At 53.1% G+C, this 25,653-nt stretch overlaps 2 protein-coding genes, 1 long non-coding RNA gene and 1 pseudogene across 10 annotated transcripts; 1 reads left to right on the plus strand and 3 right to left on the minus strand.

Moving 5' to 3' along the window:
• Positions 1 to 8,014: 8,014 nt before the first annotated feature.
• On the minus strand, positions 8,015 to 20,580 carry Scamp4 (secretory carrier membrane protein 4). 7 transcript variants are annotated; one of them, XR_012910853.1, is made up of 8 exons: positions 15,263 to 15,993; positions 14,652 to 14,699; positions 14,149 to 14,277; positions 13,895 to 14,051; positions 12,881 to 12,982; positions 11,661 to 11,778; positions 9,349 to 9,485; positions 8,015 to 9,203 (listed from the first exon to the last, which is right to left on the minus strand). XR_012910853.1 is itself a non-coding variant. In XM_075975457.1 (7 exons), exons 2-7 carry the CDS (start codon positions 14,656 to 14,658, stop codon positions 9,027 to 9,029), a joined length of 690 nt encoding a protein of 229 aa, XP_075831572.1. In that variant the 5' UTR covers positions 14,659 to 14,699; positions 20,500 to 20,580; the 3' UTR covers positions 8,015 to 9,026. The 7 variants fall into 7 exon arrangements, 6 of the variants coding, with proteins under 6 accessions (XP_075831572.1, XP_075831576.1, XP_075831575.1 ...); XM_075975457.1 differs by lacking the exons at positions 9,349 to 9,485; positions 15,263 to 15,993 and adding an exon at positions 20,500 to 20,580; XM_075975461.1 differs by lacking the exons at positions 9,349 to 9,485; positions 15,263 to 15,993 and adding an exon at positions 20,423 to 20,469.
• Adat3 (adenosine deaminase tRNA specific 3) lies at positions 15,768 to 20,562 on the minus strand. 2 transcript variants are annotated; one of them, XM_075975454.1, is made up of 2 exons: positions 20,500 to 20,562; positions 15,768 to 17,118 (listed from the first exon to the last, which is right to left on the minus strand). In XM_075975454.1, the coding sequence occupies exon 2, from the start codon at positions 17,100 to 17,102 to the stop codon at positions 16,047 to 16,049; it is 1,056 nt and encodes a 351-aa protein (XP_075831569.1). In that variant the 5' UTR covers positions 17,103 to 17,118; positions 20,500 to 20,562; the 3' UTR covers positions 15,768 to 16,046. The 2 variants fall into 2 exon arrangements, with proteins under 2 accessions (XP_075831569.1, XP_075831570.1); XM_075975455.1 differs by lacking the exon at positions 20,500 to 20,562 and adding an exon at positions 20,142 to 20,275.
• On the plus strand, positions 20,192 to 21,555 carry LOC142852729 (dolichyl-diphosphooligosaccharide--protein glycosyltransferase subunit TMEM258 pseudogene; annotated as a pseudogene).
• A 654-nt stretch (positions 21,556 to 22,209) lies between these two features.
• LOC142852737 (uncharacterized) lies at positions 22,210 to 24,953 on the minus strand. The gene is made up of 3 exons (XR_012910978.1): positions 24,559 to 24,953; positions 23,057 to 23,113; positions 22,210 to 22,853 (listed from the first exon to the last, which is right to left on the minus strand). It is a non-coding gene; the product is annotated as an uncharacterized LOC142852737 (long non-coding RNA).
• Between the last annotated feature and the right edge of the window lie 700 nt (positions 24,954 to 25,653).

Raw genomic sequence — 25,653 nt, forward strand, 5'->3', positions numbered from 1 at the left:
GTTCTTTTGCATGACGACATCCCCAAGTGCCAGAGCCTCTGGGGGTCCCAATCCTGCAGCGGGTCACCTAAGGCCAACCGGCTGGCAGCCTCCTACAAAGCACAGGCTCGGCCTCCAGCTGGCAGGCATTTGGTGCAGCCATCAAAGTGCTTGTTAACTCATCGCTGCACGTCTGCCCACCTCAAATAAACGCGGGGAGTGGCTGCAGAGCTACCCAAGGCCCTGCCTGGAAGGAGGCGAGGCCGCGCAGTGAACCCTGCCCGCGGCTTCTCTGTTCAGTTGAAGGAGACTTATCTAGTCACAAATCCGCAGAGCCTCCCAGGCTAAAGCTATGGACTACCCGGAGTCCCCAGTCCTGGGGTCAGATGACCTCATGTGTGGTAACGTGCCTGAGGGTGGATGCTTTGACCAGATGCCTCTGGGACTGCCAGAAGCTGAGCGCCGAGCTACCAGCCCCTCCCCCCTGACTGTGTGTTGCTTTCCTCTTAGAAGATACACAAGGGGTGGATTTGGCGTCCTTCGGGAAGGCTGAATCAGCCTTTTATAGCCAAGTGCAGCCCCAGAGGCTGCGGAGCACAAAGATGAAGGTGCAGCCCTTTCTCCTTTCTCATTGCAGCATGGTTCTCCCCTGAGCTGTGGTGGACGGGGTTGCATCTCTGTCCTGGGAGCCCCGCGGGAGTGTGCACACAGTAGGCGCTCAACCTATGGGTGGGTAAACTCCACAGTCCTCACAGGTGTGGAGAAGTTGGGCTTTTCCCTTTTTTAGATGTCCTTCCCTATCTTTGTCCCTGTCTACCTGGGTTATGGCTGTTACTTGCCTTTTAATCCAGTGCCCTGTGCAGCTCAAATTCCTATTAAAGCCAGGATTATAGTCGTTCCAGGCAGAGGCTGTGTGACTGTGGACTGATCGCTTACCCTCTCTGGTCCTCAGTATTATCTTCCTATAATTTTAGGTAATGGCAAGGCCTATGAGTATATGGTGGGAATCCAGAAATGAATAAAATCCCGCAGCTGTCATCCCAGCCTCTAAGGCGCAAGGGCTGCTGCTGGCAGGGTGGCCCCAGAAATACCTTGACCAGCCAGGTCAGTCTTGCAGGGGGGAGTCTCAGACTCCCTGTTAGCTGAGACCCCTTTTGATGTTCCAGTATGGATGCTGAGAATTAGAGACAGTGGATTCATTGGCCACTGCACCACCACACTGTGGGACAATGGTCTTTTTAAAAAAAAATACTTATTTTATTTATTATATATACAATATTCTGTCTGTGTGTATGCCTGCAGGCCAGAAGAGGGCACCAGACCCCATTACAGATGGTTGTGAGCCAACATGTGGTTGCTGGGAATTGAACTCAGGACCTTTGGAAGAGCAGGCAATGCTCTTAACCTCTGAGCCATCTCTCCAGCCCCAGGACAATGGTCTTGTACCTGTAAAGGTTTCTCAGTTGTACTGGATTAATAAAATGCTGATTGGCCAGTAGTCAGGCTGGAAGTATAGGCGGGGCAACCAGAACAGGAGAATTCTGGGAAGCCAAAAGACCCAGATACAGAGGATGAGAACGCCTTGCTGAAAAAAGGGACCAAGCCATGTGGCTAACACAGACAAGAATTATGTGCTAATTTAAGATGTAAGAAAGAATTAAGAGGGGCTGGAGAGATGGCTCAGTGGTTAAGAGCATTGCCTGCTCTTCCAAAGGTCCTGAGTTCAATTCCCAGCAACCACATGGTGGCTCACAACCATCTGTAATGAGATCTGGTGCCCTCTTCTGGCCTGCAGATGTACACACAGACAGAATATTGTATACATAATAAATAAATAAATATTTAAAAAAAAAAGAAAGAATTAAGAAGCCTGAGTATTAATAGGCCAACTAGTTTATTATTAATGTAGGTTTCCGTGTGTTTCTTTGGTACTGAACCACTGTGGGACCGGGCAGGACAGTAATCTCTGTCAACAAATGGTGCCAACGTGGACAACTCAGTCCTCTTCAAATCTAAGAGAGTCTGGGAAGGAATTCTAGACACAAGAAGAACAGTGAAGCACAGCTTCTTAGTGACAGCAGTTTCTCAGACAGGCTCTGTTTGCAAGAAAGGCGCAGTAAAAACTGCATTGAATTCTTCAACAAAAAAGCAGCGGTTTCCTGGTTCCCCAGCACAAAGGACTCTGGCTCTTTCGGGAGGTCTGGCTATGGAGCATTTGAATGGGTTCTGTGAGCAGAGTGCTACAACCTGCTTAATGGCAACATAGACCCGCTGTGTGCCTGAAAATGGGGTGATGTGCATGGCTCTCAGAGGCAGCGAACATGCCTCCCCCATGCTGGACTGGGCAGAGCAAGCAGGCAGGGCCATGGAGTTGGTCCTAGCCATGCCTGATTAGCATTGTAAAAAAAGCGATTCTGGTCAGAAAATAATAACAGATACACAGTAAAGACAGATTCAGGGGGCTGGAGAGGTGGCTCAGTGGTTAAGAGCATTGCCTGCTCTTCCAAAGGTCCTGAGTTCAATTCCCAGCAACCACATGGTGGCTCACAACCATCTGTAATGAGGTCTGGTGCCCTCTTCTGACAGCAGGCATACACACAGACAGAATATTGTATACATAATAAATAAATAAATATTAAAAAAAAGACAGATTCAGATAAAAAAAAGACATCTAAATGGATCATAGAAAAATGTACATAGGCTTGGGAGAGAGAAGAAAAAGTGAAGAGACAGTAGATGTCATATAAAAGACATCTAAATGGATCATAGAAAAATGTACATAGGCTTGGGAGAGAGAAGAAAAAGTGAAGAGACAGTAGATGTCATATAAAAGAGTACAGACAGCATAGATCAAAGGAATAAAGAAATAAAATATTAAACTTGTTGAAAAAGTAATAAAGAAAAATAAGCCACATAAAGATGTAATATACACAGAAAGTCTAGATTATGTATATTATTGTGTTTTCTTTGAATTTTTGACTTTTTTTTTTCGAGACAGGGTTTCTCTGTAGCTTTGGAGCCTGTCCTGGAACTAGCTTTGCAGACCAGGGTGGCCTGGAACTCACAGAGATCCGCCTGCCTCTGCCTCTCCCATCTGGGATTAAAGGCGTGCGCCACCACTGCCACCGGGTGAGTGTTTTGACTGTTAAAGAGCTACACAGCGAGAGACATTTCATTGTGGGGACTGCCAAGTCAAGCCAACATAAAGGTGTATTGACTTCAGAATTTTAGTCTAAGAATTAGACTTTGGAAAAGAGGTTCTGCTCTTGTTTCCACAGAAGATGAGAACCCAGGAATTAATTCCAGACTAATGTGGTTTGATGCACAAAAATCCCCCAAAAGGTCGCCATGAACACCCTCAAAAATAGTTTGCCCAACAAAAACCAGGAAGCAGTTTGGAGAAAACTATGCCCATATCCCCAAATATTACATTATATTATATGTCTATAAATGTTTGGTTACATTTAAAGGGGGATATGCTATACAGATTTGCATTGCTATGGATCTTGATACAAATTTAAGGTCAATTTTGTTATATATTTCTGCTCTTGATTAAGGTTTTGTATTTGTGCAACTCATTTAAAAATGTGCTGGGCGATGGTGGCGCACGCCTTTAATACCAGCACTCAAGAGGCAGAGGCAGGCGGATCTCTGTGAGTTCGAGACCCCCCTGGTCTACAGAGCTAGTTCCAGGACAGGCTCCAAAGCCACAGAGAAACCCTGTCTCGAAAAACAAAAACAAAAAAAAAAATGTAATGTATGGGCGGTGGTGGCGCATGCCTTTAGTCCCACCACTCAGGAGGCAGAGGCAGGGGGATCTCTGTGAGTTTGAGGTCAGTCTGACATACAGAGTGAGTTCCAGGATAGCCTGAGATACACAGAAAAACCCTGTTTCAGAAAAAAATAATGAAGTGGGGAGGGGAGCGGCTGGGAGGAGAGCAGAGAAAAATGTAGAGCTCAATAAATATCAATTTAGGGGCTGGAGAGATGGCTCAGAGGTTAAGAGCATTGCCTGTTCTTCCAAAGGTCCTGAGTTCAATTCCAAGTACCCACACGATGGCTCACAACCATCTGTAATCTGGCACCGTCTTCTGACCTGCAGGCATACATGTAGGCAGAAAACTCTATATGTAATAAATAAAATCTTTTTAAAAAAGTAAATCTTAAAAAAAATATCAATTTAAAAAATAAATAAATAAGCCGGGCGGTGGTGGCGCATGCCTTTAATCCCAGCACTCGGGAGGCAGAGGCAGGCGGATCTCTGTGAGTTCGAGACCAGCCTGGTCTACAGAGCTAGTTCCAGGACAGGCTCCAAAACCACAGAGAAACCCTGTCTCGAAAAACCAAAAAATAAATAAATAATAAATAAATAAATAAAACTCTGTTCTCAAAAAAAAATGTAATGTAAGCTGAACAGTGGTGGCACATGCCTTTAATCCCAGCATTTGGGAGGTAGAAGCAGGCAGATTTCTGTGAGATCAAGGTCAGCATTGTCTACAAGAGCTAGCTCCAGAACAGGCACCAAAACTACAGAGAAACCCTGTCTCAAAACACAAAAAGCAAACAAACAAACAAAAGTAATGTATATAATAGTCAAGCTTGTAGTCATGTTAGTTAGGTTTTCTCGCTATATAGAGATATATTTCTGTTAGGTATTCTTCAAATCTTTCAGAGACCTTCAGAATATGGATGGTATTTAAAATGTTTTAAGAACTTAAGACTTTTCATGACAATGAGACACATCTGTTCCTGGGAGCACCATTTTTCAAAAGGAAGATGGGCATCAGAGAGGCTCTTATGGCCTTGGTTAGCCATTTGGGTAAGAAACTGCCCTTACCTGGACTGATTGATGCTATGCTGTGTGAACTGGACATGCAGGACCCACAGAGAAATGGTGGCTGAACTTGCCTAAAGGGGAGATGATCCCTTGGGATTCCTGCTTCATGAAAGAGTCTGCCAGACATTCTGCAGGACACAGAAGATAGTGACTGACGGGGCTGGAGAGATGGTTCAGAGGTTAAGAAAGCTGGCTGCTCTTCAGAGGTCCTGGGTTCAATTCCCAGCAACCAAATGAGATCTGGTTCCCTCTTCTGGCTGGCAGGTGTACATGCAGGCAGAGCAGTATACATAATAAATAAATAAATCTTAAAAAAAAATTAAAAAAATAGTGACTGGGCTCCAAAACCACAGAGAAACCCTGTCTTGAAAAAAAAAATGACTGACAAACTGCCAATATAGGCGGAACGGTCTTTGAAATTTCCTGCTTTGTGGAAAAGTCTGCGGATACTATGGGCCTGTAGGCTGAAGACAGATGCCCCAATGTTACAGAAGAACTTTGGGTGACTGTCCAGGCAGTGAGAAGTCTCTGTCAATTCTAGAGTTTTAGAAGTCCCTTACTATGCACTTCCTGTTAACTTAGGTAATATTATATCCTTCTGTTTTTTTTGTTTTTCAAGACAGGTTTTCTCTGTAGCTTTGGAGCCTGTCTTGGAACTCCCTATGTAGACCAGAGATCTGCCTGACTCTGCCTCCTAAGTGCTGGGATTAAAGGTGTGCACCACCATCTCATGGCTAATAATTTTTTTTTTAAGACTGGGTCACATGTAGTTCAAACTAGCCTCAAACCCAATATGTAGCAAAGGGTGATCTAAACTCCAACTCCTGATGTACTGAGCATTGGGAGCTAGGGAACACTACCCACTGAGCCCAGCCCGGACTTGAGATTGTAATGTCCATACCGAGAAAGTTCCAGCAGAGCAGGTGGCTAAATCACCTGCTGGCGAGGTGCCAGGATTCCTCAGCAGCTGGAGGAGGCAGGAAGAGTCCCCCTTTGGGCCAAGGGAGCTCATCTTGTTCCTGGCAGCAGGTGGAGGACCTTGAAGAGATGACAGCTGCCCATACCCTGCACTGGTAACCACGGGGACTCCGGCTACACATGGCTTCCTTACACTGAGTGGCAGGGTGCCCACACTTTCCAGCCAGGCCTGGTAGTTTCCTTCTGAGGGGACAGGACAGTCTCGGTCATCAAGCAGGAACTGGCCTTGGAAGGCACACACTGATGTTTTCTTGATGTTGCCCCAGAGGCTAGCGTCCAAGCTAATCCTAGACAGTGTTCTGTGGGAGCAGGAGGGGCTGCCCTGCCTGAGTTCACCTTGTCCCAGGATGAGCTTAGAGGTGCCTTTCAGGAAGTCTGAGTTGGAAATAAGATGCTATGTGGTTTCCTCTTGATGTCACTTCTCTATGTATAGATGGAGGAGGCCATTGCTGACACATTGACTCGTGGTGAGTGCTGTGTGCTGAGGTCTTATTGACGCCTGACTTGTGCACAGAATGGGCCACACCATTGGCTGGCAGATTGATTGCTTAATGTTGATTGCTTAATGCCTGTCCTGTGCAAAACATGGAAGGAATCATTCATTTGTCAATCGATTGGTGATGTCTGCATGGGAGGGAATAGGCAGTGCAGTTTTATCTACCTACCAGGTAGATGAACTCAACAGGGCAGCCCTCCTGCCTCCAGATTCTGACAACAGTGATTCTATAATTTTCCTGTATTTCCCCATTTTAAAGCATTCCAGAACTTTCTGAATATTAGAGGCACAATCGTTCCAAGTTCTTCCTGGCTTCAGAGATGAGTATGTTCTGTACTACACCCCAGCATTCCCCTCCAGCCAGCAGGGAAAGTAGAGGACCCCAGGATGCACCAGAGGAGCTTAGCAACAGTGCTCAGATACACCAGGTGGAGTCAAGAGGGCTCAGGGCCAGCCTTGGCCATGCAGCGTGCTGGAGGCCAGCCTGTGGTACAGGAGACCATATTAAAAACACAAACCAGTAATTCGGTTGGTGGTGGTGCATACCTTTAATCCCAGCACTTGGAAGGCAGAGGCAGGAGGATCTCTGTGAATTAGAGGTCAACCTGGTCTACAGAGTGAGTTCCAGGACAGCCAGGGCTACACAGAGAAACCCTGTCTCAAAAAAACCAAAAACCAAACAACAAACCTAGAAAAGATTAAAAGAGCCAAAGCAGAGAACGGGTTACAGCATGTGATATTGTACTGGGGACTTTGGAGACAGGACTCAGTATGGGAGGCCAGTGTGGGTGGCTGGCCATTGTCTTCTGTGCCGACAGCATTGGAGAGTGCAGAGGACAATGGGTACGAGAAACCCAGAGTGTCCCCTGGTGGCTGAAGACAGAATGGCACCATAACTGTTGAAGAGATGCCGCGTGAGGAACTTCATAACTATGGGGTCACTGTCGCCGCTCCTGAAAGAACTGCCACCCTATGTGTGGTAGTGAGTTGTGTGCAGACACAGGCTTACAGGGAAAGCCCCATACACCAGGGCTAACACAAGCTCGTCTCCCTTCTGTGGGACAGAACTTTGAGGTCAACAAGGAGGGCTGACCCCACTGATTTTGTAGGGAGTCCAGTCCTGCCCAGTGGCATGTGGCAGCCAGTGACCTCAGTGTCCTTGGCCTCTAGATACATCTGCCCATCTCTCCTTCCATGGCCTTCCCTTGGCAGGTATCTGTGCCTTTGGATCTTTTTTTTTTTTTAATTGCTTTTTGAGACTCTGTAGCCCCTGGCTGTCCTGGAACTCACTGTGTAAACCAGGCTGGCCTTGAACTCTGCCTGCCTCTGCCTCTGGAGTGCTGGGGTTAAAGGCGTGCACCACCACCACCCAGCAAGATGCAGTTTTCATGGGCATTGCCAAGGCTCTGGGGGAAGGGCCTTAGTGCAGGGAGAACAGGAGACACAAAGCAGACCATGCTGGTCCACTCTGGAGCATGTCCTCCATGATGCCACCTTCTCTAAAGCCTTTTGAGACCGAGACCTATGTATCCCAGGATAATCCTCTTATTTTGGGGCATATGTATTTTGCTACGTAGGCTTAGCCAGCATGGAACTCAAGACACCACCTGCCTCTGCTCCAAACCCAGGTCAGCAGCAGGCTATGGTGCCTGTCTGTTACGCCAACCTCCAGGCTCCACACACACACAGGTACGTATACATGTGCACACAAGTACAGGCCCTGCTGCAGAAAGAGAATTTATTTCCAGAATATTCTCACATAACAAAACCAACTTGGCATGTGGGTACACATACCCCGGGATGGCAGGGCAAAGCTGTGTAGGTGTCTTGGGGGTACTGGGCTCCATCCCCATGCCCCCTCTGTACCTCAGTGTGCGAGGCTGATCCCCAAGCGCCTGCCTGCAACTCTCTATTCTGGCCCCCTCTGGGCATCCAGGTGCCCAGGCAGTTTGGCAGGACACCGGCAGGAAGGGCACGGCTCTGTGGGGAGGCCTGGGGACTGCAGTGGCTTAGCTGGTGGCACCAGCAGGTCATAAGGGAAAATGTTGAGTCCAATGTCATCAGGGGTGCCATGGACCTTCCATAACTCAGGTGGCTTTCCTGTCCAGGCCACAGCTACCCTGGGAAGGCGAAGGGTGAGGGAAAGCAGGGTTCTCTCTAAGGCACAGTTCTGTCCCTGGCTCTGCTCCCAGCAGACCAAGGGCCTGTGGTCCTGGCTAGCCTCTGGGTGAAGGGGTGAAGCCTGCTGTGTAGCTGAGCCTGTCTCTCCTCCCACAGAGAGAGGGAGGGCCTCCTGGAGCCACAGCAGCCCCAACCCAGTGATCACTGCCTGCACTGGCAGAGGTCTAGTCAGAATCCTGGATGGTTGTGGGGCCAGCAGGCTGTCACTGCCACTAGGGATGGGCCACAGAAGCTGGAGGACCCTGTCCCAGGGGTAGACCCGATGGCAGTGCTAAGGATGCAGTCACAACAGCCACGCTCCTGCCTCCACCCTCAGTGCTCTGGGACACAACGGCAGGAGCCTGGCCCTTGAGGCTGCTCCGTGGACAGGAGAGGCAGTAACAGCTTGGCTCTGGGGGCTGACAGTGGACAACAGCTGTTGGGCAGAGCTTGCTGAGGGTAGGACAAAGATGAATACAGGCCAAGAACCTCTTGTGACCCTGGGGAGATGCTCGGGCTTCAGGACCAAGGGTGATGGCAGGAGACAGAGGCACGAAATTAGGGCCAGCCAGCTGCCTAAGGCCACTGGCCTGCACTGGGGTAGCTGGGGACAGTGGGGTACTCAGGCAGGCTATTCCCAGAGAAGTTGTTAAACTGGGCCTCCCTCGACGGGGGATTCCTCCAGGTACCAGCACTCCACTCCGTCTGTGCCTTCTGCAGGCTCCCACCAGCCCCACGGTAGATCTTGTGCACCTGAAGGGTCAGGACAAGAGCAGAGAGCAGGTCAGGCACTGGCAGGGACAGAGACCCACTGTGAATCCTCAGGTGACATCACAAGGCATGACAGACCCTACACCCTCGCTGTGCCCTGGGTGCGCCCTCGCTGTGCCCTGGGTACCTCATCTCCATTCTGCTGTCCCCGCAGCCCCAAAGGACACACCAGTTCAACAACAGCTTCTCCAGGGCGGTACGCATCACCCTACTGTGACACCTGTCACTAGTGTGTGTGACCTCTGACCATCTTTCTTAGGGAGCCTGAGGAAGAAAGGGGGATAATGCAGGGCAGGGTGGTATAGACCCTCATCACTCAGGCTGAGGTAGGAGCTAGCCTGGGCTACATGAGACGTTGTCTAAAAAATACAAAAAAGCACAGTGTGCTGGCGCACACCTTCAATCCCAGCACTCAGGAGGCAGAGGTGGGCTCTGAGCTCAAGGCCAGCCTGGGCTACAGAGCGAGTTCCAGCACAGTCAGAGTTACAGAGAGGATCCCTGTCTTGAAAAAACTAAATAAATAAATAAAAAGTAAGAATGAATAAATAAACAAAAAGGCAGGTGTGGTGGGAGCCAGAGGCAGGCAGATCTTTATCAGAGCCAGGGCAGCCAGGCTGAGAGCGGGGATGCAGCGCAGTGTGTAAGGCACACTCATCCTGAGGATGCAGTGCAGCGTGTAAGGCACACTCATCCTGAGGATGCAGCGCAGTGTGTAAGGCACACTCATCCTGAGGATGCAGCGCAGCGTGTAAGGCACACTCATCCTGAGGATGCAGCTCAGTGTGTAAGGCACACTCATCCTGAGGATGCAGCTCAGTATGTAAGGCACACTCATCCTGAGTTCCATCCTGCCCTCCACACCACAGAAACCAGCTGTGGTGGCACACACCTGTCACCCCAGTACTCCATCCCAGCAGCTGGTTGTGGCCTACGGTCACAGATTGCTGCCCATGACCCAAGCAGCCACACTGGACAAGTGGAGGACAGATATCAGTTAACTGGGCAGAAGCCTGTCCTGGATATGGATCAGAAACTCCAGCAGGACAGAGAGGTTCTACGGCCTGCCGGCCCCTGGACCAGCCTTACCGGAAGGCCTTGTATGCGGGCCGAAACCAGCACACATAACTGCAGGGAGTGAAGAGAAGCAGCCAGAGCAGGGCCAGGCCGAAGTTGGCTCCTGTCCCATCCGCAATCCACCAGGCCAGGCAGGCCACCAGGTTCACCCCCAAAGTGGCACAGTAAACTGGCAGGAGGATCAGGAGTTCAAGGTCAGTCTCAGCCTACACAGTGAGTCTGAGGCTAGCCTGGGCTACATGATACTGCCTCTAAAAATTAAAACAAAACAAAACAAAAAATACTCAAACAAAACCTGCAGAGGCCGTAAGGCCAGAGTGGCCATGTGCAGCTTCTCTTCCATGTGCAGGGCTCACGTCAGCTTTGGGGGCTGTGTCTTTAGAATTCCTCACAGCACACCCGCTCCTCCACGACTAGTTAGGGACTGGGAGGAGGGCAGCGGCATGCACTTGGGGAGTGTGACCCAGATAGGACTGGGTAGACACTATAAGGATGACACACGCGCCGGGTGGTGGTGGCACACGCCTTTAATCCCAGCACTCGGAAGGCAGAGGCAGGCGGATCTCTGTGAGTTCGAGGCCACCCTGGCCTACAAAGGGAGTTCCAGGACAGGCTCCAAGGCTACAGAGAAACCCTGTCTCGAAAAACCAATAAATAAATAAATAGATAGATAAATAAATAAATAAATAAAAAAGGATGAAACACGGGCCTCCTGGATTGTCAACACTGTCCTGGGAACGCCGGGGTTGCTGCAGATAAGTCGCAGCTCTAGGGACGTGGGCTGCTCACTCCTAGACATGCATCAGCTTCGAGAATGGAAGAGCGGCTCTGTGCTGAGCAGGGCTGCCCGGAGCTCACAAGGCTCGGTTTATCCTCTAGAAAAGAAACCCCCAAAAAGGCTTTTCCCCTCGAGACAGGATTTTTCTGTATAACTAGCTCTTGTAGACCAGGCTGGCCTTGAACTCACAGAAATCCACCTGCCTCTGCCTCCCGAGTGCTGGAATTAAAAGCATGCGCCACCACTGCCTGGCGTCAAAAAAAAAAAAAAAGGCCTTTTAAAAGGTTACTGCCCCTACACAGCTAGCTACAGTAGAACCTGTGCTCTGCCTTGAGGATGTGTCCAGCCAGGCAGAGCTGCCACAGGGCACAGTGGTGTTTGGGGAACCCGGCCAGGTCTCCTGCGCTCCCTGCTCTGGGGCCAGTGCCACCTGTGATGCCCAGTCCTGAACCTTCTCCAGGACTTGCACACCTAGCAGAGGGCCATGTGTCCTCCCCAACCAAGCCTGTGAGTTCCCAGGTGTCAAAACTCTTCACAGCCACACCTGAAGACACAGGTGCTCTGTGGAGACAGACCTGCCAACTTACCTTCACAAGAGTGATGGCCATCATGACAGCAGACAAGGAAAACAGTATGGCCGGGATCAGCATGACCACGGCAGCCCCAACACTGACCGTAAAGAATCTAACAGCCGCCAGCCAGCCACTGCAGAGTGAAAAGGGAGACGAGGGGTAAGGAGGGCCCAGCATGTCCTTCACATGCAAAGAGCTCTGACAAATCAACAAGGAATGTGTAAATAGGCCTCATCCTTCATATGTACAGATCTCCAACGGATCAAGAGGTAAAAAGGAGCCCGAGCTCAGTTAGGGACCAAAGGGTGACTGACAAAAACAAAACACACCAAACATCTCAAAAAAAGTATTAAGGCAAGGCCTCGATGATTCCTCCAGGCCGTTCTCCACGCTACCACTAAATGACCAAGTACGTGGGGCTGGGTGGGACACGCTAAATAGCCCTCCTTGGCAGCCGTCCATCCTGGAGATGCCATGGCTAGGGATGGAGTGGGTGACAGCCCGTTCCAAGGCTGTGGACTCCAGCTGCCAGGGAAGGTAGGGGGCAGGGTTCATATGAGAAACATGGAGGGGAAGAGGGTGCCCGAGGACCTTACATGGACTTCGACGAGGACGCACAAAAGAAACGGAGGCCACACTGCGTCAACTGAGCAGGGCTCCTAAGGGCTCCCAGGGACTGAAGCAACAACCATGGAGCCTGGAAGGGCCTGACCTAAGTCCTCTGCATACACCTAAGGGGCTCCCAACAGTGGGAGTGCAGGAGCCTTGTCCTGGGCTGTCTCACAGCCATGCACGAGGCTGTGCCTGCTCCTACTGTAACTCGTTATTCCTGTTTGGTTGATGTCCCTGGGAGGGAAATGGAAGAGGAGTAAATGGATCTGGAAGAAAGGGAGGTGCTGGGAAGAGTGGAGCGGAGGAGAACTCTTGGGGTGTAATACACGCGAGAAAGAAATGGGGGCCCAGACCTAGCGGCACATGCCTTTATCCCAGTACTCAGGAGTGGGGCAGATAAAACTCGTAACTTCAATTACCAGGTCCAGGCCAGTCAAGGCCATATATGGAGTGTGTCTGTCCAAGGCAGCCCCGGGCAGAGTGGCAGGAAAGGGTCGCTTTAGGATGAAATCTAAGAGGGTGGCACTGGCAGGGCCACGAGCAGCTCGGCAGCACCCTCTGCTGGTCGCTCGCGATAAGGCCCAAGCGGACTCTCACATAGGCACATCCCTTAGTCGGCTTACCATGCCCCCCAGCCTGAGAAACCGACGGCCTGAAAGACGGCCAGGACGAACTGTGCTCCGAAGATGAAGAAGAACGTCATGAAGTTAAAGGAGCTGTCGGCTCTGCAAGGAAAAGAGCACGGTGGGGAGGAAGCACCGAGTCCCCTGGTCCCTGATGGACCTACGGACCCTCCACCAGGCACTCAGCCAGTGTCTCTGGGGACGGCCTGGAGAAACTTGGGGGTCCCACCAACAGGGAGAGCTGATAAAGCCTAGATACCCTGAAGGCAAAGGAAGGGGGCTTCGGAGAGTGGGAGGAGACAGCCTCTGCTCTGGCTTGGTGGAGTCCCCCTGCCCCACTCTAGCCTCTGTCTGTAACTCAGGCACACTTGTCCCAGAAGGGAGAAGCCAGCTGAGGAGAGACAACTGAAGGTGGATGGATGACGGACACCCAGGCATGCAGCTGACACACATCGCAGTGGACAAACACGGGAGGTCACACGTGTGTGACTCAATAACAGACACTGTCCAGAGACACAAGTGGCCTTGTGGAGGCCGGAGAGCAGACTTTTGCATGATGGAATCCTCTAGAAGCAAGCACCAGCAAGGCTAACCCACCACACTGCAATCCCAGCATGCATTATGTTCAGGAAACTATAGTGCACGAGCCAACTGTAAACCAAAAATCAGGGTACGGACTCCAAAGACGACTTAGCAGGTGCCCTCAAGTTAGGCTGAGGCAGGGGCGCTGTGACCAGACCTCCCTGTGGTGTAACTCCACCAAACTTCAAAGCACCAAAGAAGGGGACATGGCTCAGCCAGTGCCACTTGCCTTGAGTCTCACACCCTGGACTCCATCCCAGCAGCTGGTTGTGGCCTATGGTCACAGATTGCTGCCCATGACCCAAGCAGCCACACTGGACAAGTGGAGGACAGATGTCAGTTAACTGGGCGGAAGCCTGTCCTGGATATGGATCAGAAACTCCAGCAGGACAGAGAGGTTCTACGGCCTGCCGGCCCCTGGACCAGCCTTACCGGAAGGCCTTGTATGCGGGCCGAAACCAGCACACATAACTGCAGGGAGTGAAGAGAAGCAGCCAGAGCAGGGCCAGGCCGAAGTTGGCTCCTGTCCCATCCGCAATCCACCAGGCCAGGCAGGCCACCAGGTTCACCCCCAAAGTGGCACAGTAAACTGGAGGGGGACACAGGTGGAAAAGAGTGGGGGCATATCAGCAAGGACGGAGGAGCCACACGAAGGGACCAGGACCCCTCCGCCCCGTGAGGCTCACACATCCACAGGCGGTAGATCCTCTTCACCAGCACCCGGTGCTCCACGGGGATCTCCTCAGAAAAGTCCTGGTAGAAGCAGGGCTTCAGCGGGACAAAGCGCGGCAGCGGCGGGAAGTTGTTCTCCTTTCCTGCAGAAGGACCCCACCGAGGCTGCACAGGACGCAGACCTTTGCAGGTTGCCTTCCTGTCCCCTCGAAGGCTGCAGCCAGGGCCACACCACTAAGGAGCGGCCAGGCAGTGCACGCGCCCTAGGTTGGCAGGCCAGGGAGGGCAGGAAAGACCAGGCAGCCAGAGGTCCTCCACAGCCCCAGGGTTCCCTGTACACCCCTCCGAGCTACACTTCAAACCCTCAATCTGCACGCTGGAAGGTGGTGGCTCTTTGGTGGCTCTATGCCCCACTGTAGCACTAAACGTGTCACAAGGGCAGAAGCTCAGGTCAGGTTTGCAACCACAGCTCAGGAATCCAGGGTTTCAGTGGGAGTTGGGGAACAGGACGTCTCACCTGCCATTTCTGTACCAGCTGGCCTGGCACCCAGGCAGAAAGGGCCACCTGAAAGGAGACTAGTATCAGGGCCCCTGCAGCCACCAGGCCCAGGAAGAACCGAGCCCAGTCCACCCACACAGGCCCTGATGGCTGCTGCCCAGATGTTGGTCCCAGGTGTGGGGCTGCATGTCACCTCCCCACAGAGAAGTCTGGAAGGGGAAGGGTGAAGCCACCAGCTGATTCTACCCGCAGCCTTGGGGCCAGGATGTCCCCAGTTTTTGTCCTCCCAACACTGACCCAAATGTGGCCCCAAAGATGACGCTAAGTGCTCCCGACACAACCCTCGGGATTTCTATTCAAGGGAACCACCCAGAACAGAGCTTCCTGCCATGTGACAATCACATGGTCACAGCAGCTGTGGGTGTGGAATTCACCCAGGAGAGCTCACAGGGCCCTGGCACAGCCCCAGTCACCTGAATGGCTCTGAGGAGGCCGGGGAAGCCCCCCTGAGGTTTCAAGTAAAAAGGTTGCAGGTCCACCCTGGTCTCAGAGTCCAGGCACTGCTCAACCAGGTGCCACTGGCTGGACACAGTCCCACAGTGTCAAGACGGGCCACCTCACAGCCTCACCCTGCCCCATCCTGCCTCCTGGTCATCTGAGTAGCAACAGGCCCTGGCTTTCCTTGGAGGAGGAAGGTTGTAAGGGAGGACATGAAGATACAGGCAGGAACCCAAGCCCGACGTCTGCTCTAGGCTGAGCCACGCTCCGCTGTCCACATCTGCCCAAGGCCAGCAGGCGCATAGCAGGCCCTCACCACTGGCAAAGCCCCATGTCCCCTCAGCCTGGGAGGGCCCCCAGGCCGGTCTCCTAAGGGCAGCAGCGTCCTGCTCAGAGGCCTAGCAGCCCACCACTCAGGCGGACCCTTCTGAAGCCCCAGCCTCCCCAGCAGAGAGGTACAGAGAAGGGCCATGAACAGCCCAGGCCAACAGGTGTCCAGACAGACTGCAGAGACAGGCACGGGCGTCTCCTGAACTGCTTCTGCCCCTAGAAGCATCCAGAACTGGCTGCACTCAGCAGGGCTGCCACCTTCCCCTTCAAAGCCACACAGCCTGGCCCCTTGGTGCAAACAGGAACTTGGTTTGAGGTGCTTTATTTTCACACACGATGGCTGCTCCCTGCCCCAAGCCTGGAGGACCACCGGAACTGGAAGACAGCCACTGGGCTTGTAAGCAGGGTCGCCCACGGTCGCCATAGCCAGCAGAGAGGAGGCCGCTGTCTTGGGACTGAAAGGGTCCCACACACGCTAACACAGGCGGTCAGTGTCCTTAGACAGATACAGAGGGTGGGTCCCTCGGGTCCAAGGCCGTGGAGCTTCAGGGGACGCAGAGGTCTGGAAGCAGACGGTCACCAGGCCTATGGGTCAGGGTCCAGCTGGCAGCACTGGTCTTCAAGGATGCCACAGAACACCTGGAAGCGGTGGTTGAGGTCTGGCCGCGCGTGGACACGGAAACGCGTGCCCAGGGCGCCGTCTGGTGAGGGCGCCCCATAGAAGACGCGCTGGATGCGGGCGTGGACAAGGGCCATGGCACACATGACGCAGGGCTCGCGGGTGACATACAGGTCGTAGCCAGTGCACACGTAGGGCAGGCTGTCCTCATCCTCCTCCAGCTTGCGCACGCTGCCAGGACGTGCACCCTGGGCGGTGGAGGCCGGGGCGAAGGAGCAAGCTGGGTAACATCTGAGGTCACAGGTGCCACGGCCCTGCCCCTGGGCCACCAGGTCAATGCACACCATGACAGCGTGCAGCAGGGGGCTGGCGGTGCCGCTGCAGTCATGGCCTGTGGCCAGCACGCGGTCAGAGGCTGGGTCGACCACCACAGCGCCCACCGCCCGCAGGCCCTGCGCAGCTGCTCTCTGGGCGGCACGCACGGCCCTTTGCATGTGGCTCTGCATGGCTGCTCGCGCCTGTGCAGAGAAGAGCTGCCCGGCCAGCGCGCTGGTCACCTGCTTGTCCTCGTGGAAGGATGTAGGCCAGTGTGCCCGCGCCTCCTCAAACTGGCTCCGGGTGAGGGGTGGCCGGGCGGGCACAGGCACCAGGAAAGGTGTGCCCAGGCCACGTGGGTCCACGGCCGGCCTGGGGAGGAGCTCGGCCAGAGAGCGGGGGCCCGCTGAAGGCCCTGCCAGGCACAACAGCAGATCCGATGCGTGGGCGCCCCCGGCACTGCGGCTGGGGCGCACCCGCTTGAGGTGGGGCTGGGCTGGAAGCGGGTAGACAGCAGACACCTCCCGGAGGAGGCGTGATGTCTGGCGTTTGTCCAGGACGGGGGCAGCATAGGCCAGCACCAGCTCCACGGCCCCCGACTGCTGCTCCGACAGGACAGGGAGGGCTTGCCATTGCACAGGCTCTTGCTCCTCACTTCCAGTCTTCTCAGGTTCAGGCTGCTCTGCGAGGCCCGCGGTGGGATCCATGCTCAGCGAGCTTTGACTGTGGGAGACAAAGATGCGACTGGAGTGTCATCCGTCAGCTTCAGTGGCTCGGGGTCTGTCCTGGGATGCTATGGATCCTGCCAGGTCTGGGAAAGAGGAGCCTGAGCGCCAGGTACAGTCAGCTGACTCCCAGGCTGCACAAGGAATAACCGTGCCGGGCTCCTCAGGGCTCTGACCAGTCATCGCGCACAGGACGGACACAGTGGGGAGACAGTCACTCATTACTGCCGAATCCAGAACCCACCCCATCAGCATGCACAGGCCCAGTAACACTACCTATCAACCTGGGAGGAGCAGGCCAGGGCATCAGGAGCTCATGGTGACTTTGAGGCCAGCCTGGGCTACATAATACTTTGTCTCTAACAAAAAAAAGTCCATGAAAAACAAAATCCAGTCCTTGGCCCCTAAACAAGCCCACGGTCACCCACCCACAGACAACTAATACTTGATCTGTGGGTCTGGCATGGGCTACTGCCACGCTTTGGTTGGCTTGAAGAGCTCAGGCATATAGTCAGGAAAAACAGAATTCTGCCTGCAGTATGAGGTGTGGACATGCCTTGTCCAGTATATGTGCGTACAGCCCCACGGGGACCTCTACCTGCAGAAGAGGCGACCATAGCACATGTTTCTGGCTATGGCCCCAGGGCTAACTGGTGGGGTGGAGGACCACCCACAGAAGGGCATAGCCCTCACACTCACATCCCCCCGACCCCAGGTGGAGCCTACTGGGGTCACAGTGGATCAGAGTAGAGACACACAAATGTCACCCCAGCACTGGTGGGGCAGAGGCAAGATGATGGCTATAAACTGCAGTGGGCAAGACCCCACTTTAATACCCCAGAAAAAGGCAGCAGACCTAAGATGTATCTATCCCAAGAACACAGGCCCTGCTGAACAAGGCAGGCACGTGGCCAGGACCCATTCCAGCAGGCTCTGCCAGCACCCCAAAGAAACCTGAGCTGACAGTCAAAACTAGCGTCACCTTGTGATACACAAGAGAAAAGCCAGGCTCAGCCAGGCAGTGGTGGCACACGCCTGTAATCCCAGCACTCAGGAGGCAGAGGCAGGGGATCTCTGTGAGTTCAAGACTAGCCTGGTCTACAAAGTGAGTTCCAGGACAGCCAGGGAGGTTATGCAGAGAAACCCTGTCAGAAAAAATGAAAAAAAAAAAAAAGAAAAGAAAGAAAAGAAAAGAAACACCAGGCTGTGAGAGGCACAGTGAGGGCTAGGCCACAGAGGATCCTCTTGGCCGCAGACAACTGCTTCACACTGCCATGGAATAACAGTCAGTCAGAACAGGACGTCAGGCGCGACCCGGCAGCAGCCATACTGCAGGCTCCACACAGACCCTGCTACCCAAAACCACTTGCCACCCTTATGTCAGCTGAGTTGTCACCTACCTCTCTGCCCCACCATGCCAGCTGACTAACAGCCATCTACAGGCAACGATTAGACACCCACATTCTTCACAATCATCAAAGCACCGCCACGGAGGGGCTGCGAGAGTGGCTCAAAGGTGGCAGGAACGTGGCTGCCACACTGAAACCTGAGTTACATACTGAGCATCAAAGAAACCAACCAGAAGACAGAACAAGAGCTCCCGCGAGGGAGGCGACTGCAGGGCTGCCTAGGGGCTTGTCTGCGTTACCCACAAACCGCCACCCCTGTGGTGTCCCCCGGCCACCGTGATGGCCTGGTGGGCATCTGCTGGCTTCTAGAGCTCCCCCAGGCTGCCCAGGTCAGTGGAGCATGGCTCTATGGGGAGAATGGTGCCAGGCATGTCTGAGAGCCTAGTGGCACCATGGCTGCCTCTGACAGGCCCCAGGGCAGGCAGAGCCCATGAGGGGCCATGGTGACATCTGGCCTTCCCAGGCACCCAGCACGCCTACAACCCCCACCAACTGTGGGGACCACAAAGCACTACTGTCTGCAGGGCAGAAGACACAGCTGCGTTTGTCCCCTCAAGACTACAAACAGGGACGCAGAAAGAAGGCCTTGGGGACAGGTGCCTGGCTTTACAGACCTCTGGGGAGGAGTCTGAAAGCCACAGGATGGTAGCCAAGGCTGTGGCCAGAGGGGTCCTTCAAGGTCCATTCTGTATGCTTTCTTTCTTTCTTTCTTTTTTTTAAATATTTATTTATTTATTATTATGTATACAATGTTCTGTCTGTGTGTATGCCTGTAGGCCAGAGGAGGGCACCAGACCTCATTACAGATGGTTGTGAGCCACCATGTGGTTGCTGGGAATTGAACTCAGGACCTCTGGAAGAGCAGGCAATGCTCTTAATCACTGAGCCATCTCTCCAGCCCCCTGTATGCTTGCTTTCTTGTTCTGTTCTGAGACAAGGTTTCCCCGTGTAGCCCAAGCTAGCCGAGAGCTCACCATGTCTATCAGATCAGCTTCAAACTTGCGGTCATTTTTATGTCAGCCTCCCACGTTCTGGGACTGAAGGGGACACCAGCATAAATGGAGTCAGCATGCAAACAGGTCCCAAAAGGAGCTCCTGCCCCATGAGCCCCCGACAGGGACCTGGGGCCTGCCGACACTCCCTAAAGTGGCTTAGGAAGTCTGCCTCTCTCGGGGGAACCTCAGCACACCGCACTTAAGAACTGCAGGCAAGCAATGGGACCTGGGTTCAGGGTCCCACAGAAAGGGGCCACGGCTGTCGACTGGCTTGGCTACAGGGGAGGACAGCAAACAGCATCACGGCGTCAAGTCTGAACGCTCAAGCCTAAAACACCAGGCCCTCAGTAAGCAGGATGCTGAGTTCCAGGCCAGTCTGAGACAGAAAGCAAAACCTTCCGAAATAAAAAATATAAAGGACTGAAGGCAGAGGGCAGCGGTGACAACCTACCCACCTCCAGTGAGGGGGTAAGGGTGGAATCAGCTACCGGAGGGAAGGGACGTGGGTTAGCGGTGCCCACCTAACAGGACCAAAGCCCAGGATTCGATACCTGGTACCGCCAGAACTACCTCAACAATTCCCACAGGGTACCATAGCTTAAAGGGAAACTGCACACCTGCTGTTTAGACGGTGTTTGGACAACCCTGAGGCAGGGGACTAACTGCGATGACCCGGAACAGACGCAACTGGAAATTACGAGTTTCCGGAATGAGAAGAGGGGCACACGCGTGCGCAGCAAACCGACGGCGTAGGGTGCGGTAGGTACAAAACCCTCGACGCACGCGTACTCGCGTTGACTGAGCGCACGAGCACGCCCACCACCTCCCGGAACGCGCGCAGCACTCCCGGAGCCTACGTCGTCGGCCCCAGCAAGGCCTAGTTTTCCCGTCCACCGACCGGATCGTGTCGCTCTCCCCGCTGCCCGGTGGCGTATCCGGAACAGTGGAAGCCGAGTCCCCACGGCGGCTGCTCACCTGAGGGACGCCCGCGAGAACACGCCGCTCCAAGTCCTAGCAACCGGACCGCCCCGCCTACCGGCGCGGGGCACGACGGGAACTTAGTTCGTGGGCGGGGCCTGCTCGAGGCGGAGAGCTGACTACAATTCCCATAAGGCCGCGCGCGTGCCCTTTCACGCCATCTTAGTGTATCTGGGGGCCTTTTTCCTTGTGTCCTGCCGGGGCCAGAGCGCTGTGTTGCCGGTTCAAGACCCACGAATGGATGGCCCAAACATGGACCCTGCTTGACACTGAGACATCCACAGAGGGGAGACTTGAGGCAGAAGGAAACTCACTCAAAGAGCATCTGCCCTCAGACTACCGGGAAGTTCCCCGGGTTCCAGGTCCACTCAGGCCCTCCTTTTCCCCATCCCTACAGTGGATGAAGCAAATATGTGGACTCTTGAATAAAAATTGGGGCTCGGGCTACAGCACGTTTTTAAGGTGTTTGCCTAGCATCCAGGAGACCCCTGATTCCATCCCCCAACACGGCTAGTGCACATAAGAATTCATCCCGCCGCTCAGGGGACAAACTGTGGTAGGGGAGCCACGTGGTGGTTCGCAGCGATCTGTGATGTAATCTGGCTCGCAGGTGTACGCGCAGGCAGAACACTGTATACATAATAAATAAATAAATCTTAAAAAGAAGGAAAAGTTCAGGCTTAACGCGCTTGCTTCTGCCGACGTGTTCTTCCGGTGGTAGGTACACTAGCCCTGTCAACCCAGCCGTCTTCCCACACCTGACTGTGGTACTTCTGGCCATCGGCATGTTCTTCACCGCCTGGTTCTTCGTTTACGAGGTCACCTCCACCAAGTACACTCGTGACATTTACAAAGAGCTCCTCGTCTCCTTGGTGGTCACTCTTCATGGGCTTTGGAGTCCTCTTCCTCCTACTCTGGGTTGGCATCTACATATGAGTCCCCAAGGGTACCCACCAGGCAGCTTCACCAAGTCCCTGCTTTTGTAAATTATTTTTTTACCATTGCTACAAGTGTCCCAACTGCTGTTTACAATAAAGGCAGATGTGTAACAAAAAAAAAAAAAAGAAAAGAAAAAGTTCAGCACTCTGAAGGCAGAGGCAGGTAGAAACCGTGTCTCAAGGAATGAAAGTTCCGGGGATGCAGATAAACGGTGACACCAACAGAGCTGAAGAGATGGCTCAGGGTGTAAGAGCACTGGCTGCTCTTCCAGAGGTCCAGAGTTCAATTCCCAGCACCCACATGGTGGATCACAACCATCTGTACTGGGATCCAATGCCCTCATCCGGCATGCAGGCATCCATGTAGATAGAACACTCAGACATTTTAAAAAACAAAACAGTGAAGCCAAGCATGGGGATTCATGCCAACAGCATGGGGTTCATGCCAGCATGAGCAAGCTGAGTCAGGAGGATCACAAATAATTCCACCTAGGCTGACCTGTGTGAGATGCCTTTAATCACTCCAGAAGCAGTGGCAGGCAGACTCCAGGACAGCTGGGACTACATGAGACAATGTCTTGAAAACAAACAAACAAACAAAGATGAAATAAAATTAATGAATAAATAGTAGGGACTGGAGAAATAGTTTAACATTAAGAGCAGGCAATACTTTTTAATTGATTTGTTGACTAAGGAGCCAGAATCTGATGCTTCATGGGTGTTGTTCTTAATTGCTGGCTGTCTGCAGGTTAGAGGGTAAAGACGTTATGTGAGGAAAAGACACAGACACGCGGCGGTCCCACGTGGGTGCACTTTAATGAGGGGAGGGGTAACAGGCAGGTAAAGGGCGTGCCAACACAGTAGGAAAGGCAGGGGAAGAAGAGAAGAGGGCGAACTCGTGACGACCTTCGCTTTTAACGGGGAATGCAAAGGCTTCTGGGAAATGTCCATATCCAGGAGAACGCTGGGAACTGTAGTTCCGCAAAAGAACAACATTTCACCCTTTTGGTTTGATTAAAAAAAATTGGGGAACCTTAAAGGGTAGGGAATGGGGGCGTAGTCCGGTCTCTCATGGCTGCTTCCTGCTGGCTTTGGGCGTTGAGGGGTCCAGGGAATGTCCGATTATTCTGGCAATGTCCCACTGGCCGCTGGTGTCTGAGGTCGCTGGTGTCTGGCGACTGGCCGCTGGTGTCTGAGGTCGCTGGCTGCTTCCTGCTGGCTTTGGGTGTTGAGGGGTCCAGGGAATGTCCGATTATTCTGGCGATGTCCCACTGGCCTCTGGTGTCTGAGCTCGCTGGTGTCTGGCGATGGCTGATTGTACTGCTGGCATTTGAAGTCCTGGCTGTCATCTGAGGTGGCCGATTGAAGAAATCTGTCTGGCTTTTCCTGAGTAGCTGGGTCATCATTAAGATTCTGGAAGGCAAAAGTTGCATTAGTAAAAGGAAAAAAATTAAAAAGGGGGGCGAGATCTGAGGTGAGGGGGGGATAGGAGATCTGGGGGGATCTGGGGTGAGGGGGGACAGGAGATCTGGGGGGGGAATCTGGGGTGAGGGGGGATAGGAGATCTGGGGGGGGAATCTTAGGATGTCCGGGGTTAAGAATGATAAAAAAAATACTTATTCCGTTAATGGTCCGCTTGTGTTTGATTTGTTTAGGTGGGTTGGGCTGGCATCCTGGAGATTAAAGAAAGTGTCTTAAAAGAAATAGATTTTAAGCATACATTCCTTAACATTTTAGGGGCCACTGCTGCAGTCAGCGGCTGGCCTGTTATGTTAAAGAGCTTTGTAGAGGAGAATCTGCTTACCACTTGACTCCGTATTTGATGATGGTACCTGTAACGACAGCTAGATGGTTATTTATGAATTTAAAGAAGGGAGGGTGTGTTAACACAGCGACGGATGGGGACCACTGTTTTCCTTAGATTGTAGTAGAGGGGACTGAATCCGGCGTCCTTTGGAACTTAAGAGAACAAGCTCCCGTCTGAGTTACCATATATGAAGGATTATCTTGAGCTGTAGAGATAAACGGTTTAAGATGTGACAGGTGAATCCAATGAGGAATCCCTTCAAGCTTGGCAGTTTATAATCGGCAGTGGACATGTATTTTAAGTGAATATTTGGTCTTGGGATCTGACTTTTGTCAGATCCGACAGGAGGCTGTTGTAGCTTTTAGGAACCTGATATCCTTAGGTGTAACAACGGGAGAGTGGTGGTTAGTGACAACGGGAGCCTAGAGGGGCTTTGGAAGATCGAGGGGGAGGCATAGGACAGGGAGGAGACGCTTTAAGCCGCCTGTGTGACCTGTGGCGGAGAGGAGACAGGGAAGAATCCGAAGACACGCGCGACCTGTGGCGGGAGAAGTGGGGTGAGGCTGGTTCGGAGAGGGAGCGGGTAGGTGACCCAGAAGAATATTTATGCGGGACTCCTGGAGACCTAGGAATGAAACGTTTAGAGGCGACATGGGGGAAAGGTGCAGGCGAGTAAACCTTGGAAGAAAGAGGAATGGGTGAGCCATCGCTATCGCTCGACTGGGCGGAGCGAGAGCGAGTGGCCCCTCCAGGCGCGGTGGGGGGGGTATGGAGTTTGAGGTTTGTCCGGGATCCATGGCGGCAGGAGCAGAGGGTCCCTGGAGGGATGGCATTGCACCAGCCTTCCAGATGCGGGGGTTGGTTACAGAGCCCATGACTGAAACGGAAGCCTGCCCGCAAAAAGGTACCGGAGTACCGCGAACAATGGCAGCCACGAATACAGGCATCCGAGTATTCATGGGGCGTGCTATGGCTTAATTGGCCCGAGCCCAGCTACCGGACAGGGGAGAAAAGCCCTGGCTGGGAGGAGACAATTAAGCTTATCGGGGCTGACTGTACAGCCCAAAAAGGCACCGTGGCAGAGCGGGCCAGGAAGAGGATAGGAAAGGTTAGAAAAAAGAGAAAGAGGCCGGGAGCACCGAATTCCCGGGCGCGGACTGAGGCAGGGTTCAGCCAAGGGCAAAAAGCCGGGGGGGGGGGGGGGGAAGGGGGAGGGAGGTTGGCGACCTAGTCCAGGATGCGCCAAAGAAAGCCGGCCGGACAGTCTCTGAGCGCCCCGGGGGGAAGGGAAGCCAACTTAGGTTAACTCACGGATCAGGATGAGGCAGTGGTGAATGGCCGTGGTAAACAGGTGGAGGTGAGTGCAGGCGGTTGGTTCAGACCTTGTGCTGGTCAAACCCAGAGGCAAAAGCCTCAGGCACCGGGACGGAGAGGTCACCGAGTCAAACGGTGGCACCACTGTTGTTCTTAATTGCTGGCTGTCTGCAGGTTAGAGGGTAAAGACGTTGTGCGAGGAAAAGACACAGACACGCGGCGGTCCCACGTGGGTGCACTTTAATGAGGGGAGGGGTAACAGGCAGGTAAAGGGCGTGCCAACACAGTAGGAAAGGCAGGGGAAGAAGAGAAGAGGGCGAACTCGTGACGACCTTCGCTTTTAACGGGGAATGCAAAGGCTTCTGGGAAATGTCCGTATCCAGGAGAACGCTGGGAACTGTAGTTCCGCAAAAGAACAACAATGGGGACCTCACGCAGCAGCCCTGACTAAACTGCAGACTGTCTGGCTTGAGCAGTGGCTGCCAGCAAGGTAGACACGGGCGCCAGAGAACCTGGATTGGCCAATGTCCGCAGAATCAGATTCTTTGCAATCTTCTCGGACTGTCTGCCAGGACCTTTCTGGAATAAAGAGTGTCTTGTGACCAGCTATCAGACCAAAATAGGTTCCACAGGATCAGTTTATGGTCACTTGCAAGACCAGTAAGTGGGAGATTAGTGTGGACGTGATGTGATCCATGTCAGAAAGCCAGAGACCTTAGGTGCTGCGTCTAACTTACAGGAGGCCACATGAGCCCAGGGACTCTGGAGGAAAACCAGGACTTTGGGTCATTACACTGGAAGAGGTCACCAGAAAAGCGATGCTAGTTATTTTACTATTTTTGTGAACCCCAATGAGAGATGAGCCTCTCTGCTGACACAAATAATCCCAGTCAGACCAAATCAGACCAAATTAAAAGATATCCAGGTTTAATTGGACGTCTGTGCTCTCGGGTGGCCCCAGGTTCGATTCTCAACACCCATGTGGCAATTCCAGAGCTTCTGACACCCTCCCACAGATACATATGCACCAGTGAACATAAAAAAGATTAATTGAAAAAAGATTGACGTTTGCCGGGCAACGATGGCGCACGC

This window comes from Microtus pennsylvanicus, chromosome 6 (genome assembly GCF_037038515.1).
Source record: "Microtus pennsylvanicus isolate mMicPen1 chromosome 6, mMicPen1.hap1, whole genome shotgun sequence".
In the NCBI taxonomy this organism is placed as follows: Eukaryota; Metazoa; Chordata; class Mammalia; order Rodentia; family Cricetidae; genus Microtus; species Microtus pennsylvanicus.